General features: G+C 34.5%; 1 protein-coding gene across 1 annotated transcript in view; it reads left to right on the forward strand.

The window, feature by feature from the left end:
- LOC137925915 (large neutral amino acids transporter small subunit 1) overlaps positions 1-7,475 on the forward strand; it is a 76,897-nt gene extending 69,422 nt beyond the window's left edge. The window contains exons 7-13 of the mRNA XM_068769401.1: positions 437-578; positions 1,767-1,897; positions 3,008-3,176; positions 4,936-5,029; positions 6,031-6,189; positions 6,812-6,867; positions 7,189-7,475. Coding sequence (XP_068625502.1) covers positions 437-578; positions 1,767-1,897; positions 3,008-3,176; positions 4,936-5,029; positions 6,031-6,189; positions 6,812-6,867; positions 7,189-7,191 — 754 coding nt within the window. The 3' untranslated portion in view covers positions 7,192-7,475. The remainder of the gene's footprint in view (positions 1-436; positions 579-1,766; positions 1,898-3,007; positions 3,177-4,935; positions 5,030-6,030; positions 6,190-6,811; positions 6,868-7,188) is intronic.
- The last annotated feature ends 1,608 nt before the right edge of the window (positions 7,476-9,083 follow it).

Raw genomic sequence — 9,083 nt, forward strand, 5'->3', positions numbered from 1 at the left:
TATGACATTACGTTTCAAGAGAAATTAATTGAAAACAAAAAGTCAATCCTCGTAAATATGTGAACAGTTACAGAGGTCATTTGTGTGTGTCTAATATATGAAATTTCCAGATTTTTCTCCATACAGACAAACACACAAATCATCTAAAAAGGAAAACAACAATCCCAAATTTTTTTTTGTTATAAAATTTTGTACGCTTAAGGTTTTTAGAAAACATTGATAGAATAATTTAGTGCTTATCAAATCATTCGTAAAAACTGTTTAAATATGTACGCCAACGCTTTTTGAACTAGGTTTAAAGTTATAAGCAAAACTGTAGTAACTGACCAAGACGAGTTTCGGACCTCTCAGCAATCTTCTCTGTATATTCGTGAAACATAATAATAAAAATATAATAGAAAAAATATCTAAATCTGTGTTCATCATCATTCCATAGGAATTATCTGAACTTCATAATCGAGGAGTTGAAGGATCCCGTAAAGAACCTGCCGCGTGCGATCGCCATCTCCTGTACCTTGGTCACCATCGTGTACACATTCACCAACATCGCCTTCTACACCACGTTATCACCCACCGAGGTAAGCAGATCAAAGAATACCTATATCTTTAAGATTCGATTCCTCAGGACTGAACATCATAGCCGTCATTTATAAGGGAAAGTCCCCTAATATTCCATTCAGTCCGAGAAAAAAATATAATCAAACTATCGTGTATTTCAAATCGCTTATAGCTTCTAAAAATAATCAGGTTGTGAAACAATTTTCTATATAGACAACTACAGAGCTACCGAAACAGCTATACCGCGCCTTAGGTATGTAAGCGGCGAGACGGGGGATAATATCGACAGCTCTGCTCTATCAGTCAATCAACGCTCACGACGGAGCACTTGGATTTTTTTTTACTCGCGAAGCCTTGTAAGGCACGGTATAGCGGTTTCGGTAGCATTCTTAAACAGGTAACTCAAAAATTGATGTTTAAAAGTTTAAAAAAATACAGAATCATAATCTTTATTGCATGAAAGAAAATTATTTAAATCTTTTTTTTTCATAACTCAATTAACTGGACTTGTATGTATTCACTTTTTGAAATTTTGGACAAAGGTGTATAGCTCATGCGGCCACATGTCTATTACATTAATTATTATTTAAAAAAAATAATAAAAAAACAAAAGTTGATAGCTAAGGAATGTAAAAATTTAAAAGGTTAGAATTTCAAAACGAAGGTTTCGGGTAAATAATCATTCTTCTTCTACTTATTATTTACCGCTGATAATCGCCACGATGTTCGATCTTGCGGTTTCCACAACCAGTGATTTCTTGCAACCCTTAATATGTCATCTGTCTACCTAGTGAAGCACTATGATATTCTGGAAACTTGTTTGTAAGCAGTGACAATCCTCAGTAATTAATTCACAAAGTGTAAATTATATGAGATTGTATCTCAATAATTGAACATGTAACCTACGATCGCAATTCTCAGTCCTCTAACCGCTGGTCTACTACTGCTTGTAAATCAAATTAAATAGTAGCGGCATCTTCGTTAACAATAATTGCTGGTAAAAGTTTCATGATAGTATTTGCAGTGTAGGCTTTCATCCGCAAGAGACAGACGTCTTTTTTTAAAGTCCTCGGAAGACGCTGGGTGTAGACCACTTCGAACTGGTTGGATTGAAAATCCATGGAGAGACCAATGACCAGTAGCTGATGACCTTTTGCTAAGATGATAATGCGATAAGACGCTTTGTAAACCGGGTGGACTATCTCCAGGTACTGGGATCAGCGGCGGTGGCGGTCACCTTCGCAGAAAGGCTTTTCGGCTGGTTCGCGCTTTGCATACCCCTGTTTGTGGCTGCATCTACATTTGGAGCTGTCAACGGAGTACTTCTAACTTCCTCCAGGTTTGTACCAAGCACTTATCAGCTCTAATAGTGATCTAAAAATTCTTGATATTATTTATTTGGTAATATAGTTTTAGGAGTACAGAACACCGGGGAATAGATATAGGTTTCCTATCCTAACTTAAATAAAAGGCTATTGTGTAAACTAAACCGCGTGATTGTTCCACACGGAACGCTATAACAGCATACATCTCTCGCAAACATATCTATGGAGGGATATACCATAATCGCCACGATTGGCAGACGTGTTGTCGATCGCAGTGTGATATTGTGGTACGCAGAGGACAGTACTGCCCATGGTCTAGAAACTTGTTTATAAGCTGTGGCAATTCTATTAAAATAATACACAGTGTGAGGGAAATGGGTTAAATAATTGCATGCATGTAAAGCGAGTCAGTAATAATTTCTATAAGTACATTACTGATTTACGTATTTGCTTCTATTTCCGTACACTGTTTAAAATTACAAATTTTAACAGGGCGCCAATTTGCCGAAGTAGGTGAATCTTTTCGCAAATTTTTGTTTAATGGTAAATTCATACAAACAGACAATTAAAAAATATGCGTTGTAAGTAGGTTGTATAGACATTTTAGAAATGTTCTTTGAGCTATTTTTAAATTTCGAAAATTGGTGATAGTTATGTTTAAGTAAACGTAAATGTGCTACTGCAGGAAGGTGGTGATAAATGCAATAGGTAAAAATAAAACAAACACTAAAATATAGAAATAAAAGAAATATAGTAGTACCAAAAACAGTGCAATAAACAGTATAATATAAGATGATAATTATAAAGAAAATACGTGTTAAATATTTGAACAATAAATGTAATGTTGCAAAATAACATTATAGTAAGAAAACCTAGAATCTAGTGGTTGAGGATGGATGTATGGCTAATGGAATAAAAGAGAAAGACTGGGAAAATTGTAGAATGAAAGAAACAGTACGGCAGCTAAGATTATACATGAAAGAGAAGAATGATAATAATAAAAAATATGAATAAATTACTAGAAATAAAAAGTCCCTGTCCCACACGAGATAGGGGAACAGCGGGGACCATAAAAAAATGTTTATGTAAATGTATATATGTAAATGTATATTTCATGTGCACAGACTGTTCTACGCGGGCGCAGCTCAGGGTCAGATGCCCAGCGCTCTGACAATGGTATCAGCCCGTGCCACGCCTGCTCACGCTGTGCTGGCTGTAGCCCTGCTCTCCCTTCTATACCTGACCGTCTCCGACATCTACGCCCTCATCAACTACGTTGGCTTCGCTACTTGGGTATGTTTCATTTACTATGTTTATTAATCAAGTCTTTTTTGGTTTAGCTGGAAGAATATTCTAGATTTTATGTATACTTTTTATCCTTTGGGAATATTTGCTCAGTTTTACATGGTATTTTTACCCAATAACATCTCTTCGGGACTTCAAATCAGAAATGAGAAGTTAAATCCGCAGAAGAACCTTTGTCACCGACATATCTGCTATAATACCACGGATCACTTTGATCTTAGTAGGTTAGTTGAAAGAAAAGAGGAAAGAGAAAGGTGTAGATCTACATAAGAACTAAAATCACCCAAGTAGCTTGAAGAACTACTCATCGGAGACAAAATGTAGAGTGGTGACCACGAACCAGTAGACGCGACGAGGACATATCCCTCACTATGTGGACTAACGAAGTAGTTAAAGTTGCAGAAAGTTGCCTTAAAGTGGCCGTCTATCTGCTGACTAGATAACCATGATGATGAAAACTCACTTGGTGATAGTCTTCTGCGCTGATAATACACCTGTGCTATTTTGGATAACCCGTCCAAGGGTCTAGTTCACGCTACTATTAAAACATTCGTAGTAATATTTATTTATTTAAAAAAGCAAGACTGGAGTAGATACATTTAAACAATATTATAATAATTAAAAATTCTGATGTGCCAGCTTATTTAAGATGTGCACTATTCACAATATTTATGATGTACAATAGCACACAATGCTATTACTATGGTTCGAGACCACGACGATAAATCGTCTGAAAGGTTTATGATCCCCTCCTTAAACACCCCTGACTCCGAAGGTATCATTTGTAGTTGGAAAACACCACTTTCCCGAGCATCAGGAGAATCGCCTTAACGGCGAATTGACGGCTTCGCTTCCAAGCAAGGTCTGACCTCTGTCAACGCCTTTCAGACTTACAAGAGGTCATCTCCTCACGCCAAACATCCGCCCAGCAAGTCTTACGCTGTGTTTACCACCCGTGGTCTGCTCCCTACAACCTTAAGATCACAGCAGCAATCTATTTATTTGGTCGACAAGACTGCCGAAAGGAAAAGTCCTATCTAAGCTCGTCCACCAGGATCAACCGCTTCGGTTGCTACATTGAGCATTCCAAACCGGTGGAATCCAGATCCTATTAACATCCAATTAGTTCATTCCACATTTCTTCTTTCATTCTCTTTCGCTCTATGACCTTTCATTCCTCTCTCATTATACTCTCGTATTTTATTTGTTTTATTTCTGTTATTTACATACTTTTGTTTTACATTTATTTTGCTTTATATATTATATTATTTATTACTTATTTTCTATTTACATTTTTATTAATATCATTTAGCTTGAAGCTCTTTTTGAAAGAACATGGGATGCATAAATGAAGAAAACGAAAATAAATGAAAAAAAAAAATTGTGAAAAATTAAATAAATGAAAACAAAAGTCTCTGTCCCACACCAGATAGGGGGTACGAGAGGCTCCCAATAGCGGCGGCAAAATAAAAAAAATTACATTGAAAGACAAATCGTGTACAAGTCAAAACTTAAAAAAGGAAATGTTGAGTGTAGTTTGTTCCCACAGTTACATATACTACCAGGATGAAATATGACAGCTTTTTTTTTACCCGGGGACGATTAAAAATGTCAATCACAGAACTTCCTACACGACCTCTAAACAATTGTTACCTTCAACAAGCCTCCTATAAATTTGCTTTCAGTACAGATTATATAACAATAAATTTCAATTATAATATTAATAATATTTATAAAAACCTTTTAGCTAAGTATCGGCGCGGCCGTGCTCTGCTTGCCCGTACTTCGGTACACCAGACCGGACCTCGAGCGGCCCATTAAAGTCAACCTGTTCTTCCCTGGTAAGTTACAAATATTAATTGTAATCTTATATAGTTCTTCCTTGACTCTTCTAGCTAATTAACCCTGGTGCTGACTGACCCATGCCAAACGATAGCGCGAGGTAATCTACTACCAGCGCCATCTATTATCACCGTCTGAAGTAATTGCGTTCTCCGTTTACTTCGCGAAGCCCGCTGTCTTTTATGAGTGTAATACGTAAAATCCTTTCTTTGCATTATTTGTTTCAAAATAAGCATTTATTGAATGCTTCCCCAAACTCTCGTGCGGGTGGAATTTTGTTTTTATTTTTTCAGATTCGATAGCATACTTAGGGACAGTACGTATCCTTTAAAGGATGGATATAATAAAAGCTCTCAGGATATATACTTAATAGAGTCATCATTATCATTTCAGCTGCAGGACATCGACTGCTAAACATGGCTTTATGTATAGATTTCCAATAAACAAAATTGAAAACACCATCCAGCGTTTTGCAAGGTCCTTTATCAGGTCAGCTGTTCAGCTTATAGGTGCACGTCCTACGCTTTATATATCGTTTCGCTGTCTCATCTTAATACTGTATATATAGTAATAAAATAATTTTTACTGCATTTGCAACATATCTATACGAATTTTTTGCGTGTGGACTAGTGCAATATTACTTCTAATGCGGTGTATTGTTTCTCTTCAGAAACATCTTCATGTTAATGCTGTTAGCCCTAAGGCTTTTATAGTTTCATCGGTATTGAGTTCACGGAGCCGAAGGGGCCGTGAACTAGATTTAAAAACTAGGAACTAAAAGCTGGTGGGACGCCTACCAGTTGCACAGGGACGCTCGCACGTTGTTAAGACTCTTAGAGCTTAAGGTAGAGCTTTGACGGGGTGTGTTGCTGGAGTGTGCTTGCGGGTTGAAACGGCAGCGTGGACCACAGGCGAGCCGAAGAGGGATCCGGATCCTATCACAGTCCGCTCATGCTGTTCGCGGTAAAGGAGCGGGTTCTAATGCGGTACAAATTTGCAGTTATATACATTATCTGCACGGTGCTCGTTGTCGCGGTCCCAGCGGTGGCGTCGCCCGCGGAGACAGGCGTGGGCTGTCTCATGATCCTCACCGCGCTGCCTGTCTACCTTTTGCTGTTGGCGCCGAGGACGCGGATACAAGCGCTTAGCTCTATCACAGGTCAGTCCAACTACTCACCAAAGGCTTCACTTTCCCACCAGATCCCAATGATTTCTCTCCACAGATTCAACCAATAGATATCGGAAAATCGGTTCAGCTCTTTAGATTTTGGAACCTTGAAGGGACAGAGCCTCGGTTTGGACCGATCTATTATATTACAAGATTGGGTGGTCGTCGCTTAGATCATTTCAAGAAAGAACATCTTAGTGGTTGTAGCTATCTGTTCATTCTTGTGAATTGTTTTGGTGATGAAATAGCTCTAAACGAGTTTAACACTTAACGAAAGAAACCTTATACTGATGTTTTTTTTTAATTTTATATCTATAAAGGCTTATATTACTTATATAAGCTTTTATCGAAAAATCTTATTTGTTTTAAGTTTTTTGTTTATTTTGGGGTGTTGTTTTTTGTCTATTGCTAAAAGACGGAGTAAATCGATCTATGCTACTATATGGAGGAACGAAAGTCACAATATACACTATAGCTCATTATAATTAGTTCAGCAGGACGGTGTAAAAGAGGCCCAAATTCAATTTTCTAGCTTTGTCTTGTATGGAATATATCTATAGTGCCACCTAGAGTTATTGATGAATCAAATTAACAGTATTTCATTTTATTACAGATTCATCTACGAAACTAATTCAGAAACTAACTTTATCCGTACGGCCCAAGATAAAGGTGAGTTCTAATGGTTAAATTAAAACACTTTTATCAATATTTCAAAAAAAATTACAATAACAAATTTTATATCTTCAGTAATTAATATAAAATTGAAACAATTTTTATTAATTTTAAAATTAATGTCTGTGGTATTATGACCTTTTGCAAAATAATTGTTATTATTTTTTTATCTGCATTCGAAAAACAATGACATTTATTATTGTCTAATATTTCAAATACAGATAATGTTTTCTTTTCTATTCAGGTTACACAAATATTGCATTGTATATTAATGTAATAATAATATAATATTATAATAAATCGTAATTAATTTTCCAGTAAAACAAATCAAAATTCGGTGATACCAACATATCCGGCCCGTTTTTACTGAATAACGAGAACAGTATTTAATCTGTAGCGGAATACACATATGTCATCGCCAGTGATCGAAATAGGTAAACATGGATAAGCCTTCTTATCATATTTTTAAACTATGTTTATTTATTAACCGTAGTAACATACACATATATTGATTTAAAATAGAATCATTACTTGTTTTTTTTTTAAATTAAGTATTATAATAGATTAACATAATTTAATATAAATAAAAGTCTTTAATCCCGCGAAGTAAATATAATCACATTAATATATTTAATTTATATCGAAAATTAAAAGTAATTTCGTTAAGCTTATATTTTAAATATTTTCTTCTAGTGAAGATAAAATTAAGAATAGCAGACAATATTAATCTTTTATAAATGATATATAGTTGACACTTTGGTGAATTCATTAAAGTTAATTGATTCGATTAAGAACAGAAATAGTCATCACCAGTCGAGTTTCAGAAATTATAATTACATATACAGGAATAACGAAGGAATGTCTATGTTACATATACGTTTGACATTTCACGTACATCGTTCGAACTGTTTCGATCACTGGTCATTAGGTTAAGAATCGATTATGTGGTCATAATTGTTATTAAAAATGCTTTTTTTATCGCAATTATTTTCGTAACAGTGTATACGCAAATAACTGTTTATAATGTTTTTTTTTAGATTTTTTAATTATGATATGCATAATATGCGGGCATAAAGTTTTAATCATGCTTCAAGCCTAATTTTTAAAAAAATATACTTTCAAAAAATTAAGTAGAAATATATATACGCTACATGAATATTAGTGGTAAATTTTAAATTGTGTATACATGTTTAGCGTTGGTTGAAATGTGATTTATTGTGCATGTGATGTTGCCATTCGCGTTATACAGGGATTCCCAAATTATTTTGGTCAAAAAATCTCGAAAATTAAACAGTCATAGCCAAATCACTTTCAAACTCTTTATCTAGTATTTACCCTATTTGTTGTTTTTAGATATAGGTGTAAAAGATTCTCAGCGGCAAATCTGTAGATTGTTTGTTGTCATAAAATAGCAAGTAAAAGTGTAACTAAAATTCAGATTACTGCATATTAAAATCAATTATTGTTTACTATCTGTGCCTGTAGATTTCATACAAACAAGTGATGATCCTGTCAAAAAATGTATCATATTTCAGAGTTATATTGCTTATTGATTGAAAGAAGGTGTAAAGGTTGTAGATGTAATGTATAACCAATTCCCGCAGAAAAACTTTAGGCTTTTTAATAATTTTACTCCTATAAGCAACCGTATATATTTATGATAAAGACTAGTTAGTACAAGATATTATACCTTTAAAAGCAAGTACAAAATATTATATAGGTAAAATATCTTGTTCTAACAAATGCCTTTATAATAAAATATTAGCCATTCTTATAACAAGTAACACAGAAAGTCGACTGTAAAAAAATATTTATGTTTATTATTTTTGGTCGATTTTTAGACCCTGTAAGTATGTGCCCAAAATTGATTTTCGTATATGTAAGCCCCTTGGTATTGGGCCTCGATTCCGATATAATTCACTTTGGGAATCCCTAACGTAATATATCCTCAATTTTAGCGGTTCGATAATTGTTATATGCTATATTATATAAAAAATATATAATATTGTATTCATTGGTATATATTGTGTGTAGTAAAATACGATTAAAGTTTGTTTTACAAATAATTTTTAGCTTGCTGTATAATCGATGTTGCAAGGCAGTTTTAATCGATTTCATCGATTCATCTTTCAAGAAAATTGTGTATAAAAATTGTGGTTCACATTAACAAATATTGTCTAAAGTATTGTAAATACAACTGCCAACATTTTACC

Source organism: Battus philenor, unplaced genomic scaffold (genome assembly GCF_028537555.1).
Source record: "Battus philenor isolate CCGP_79_NKW_IND1 unplaced genomic scaffold, ilBatPhil1.0.hap1 SCAF_28, whole genome shotgun sequence".
NCBI classification, from domain to species: Eukaryota; Metazoa; Arthropoda; class Insecta; order Lepidoptera; family Papilionidae; genus Battus; species Battus philenor.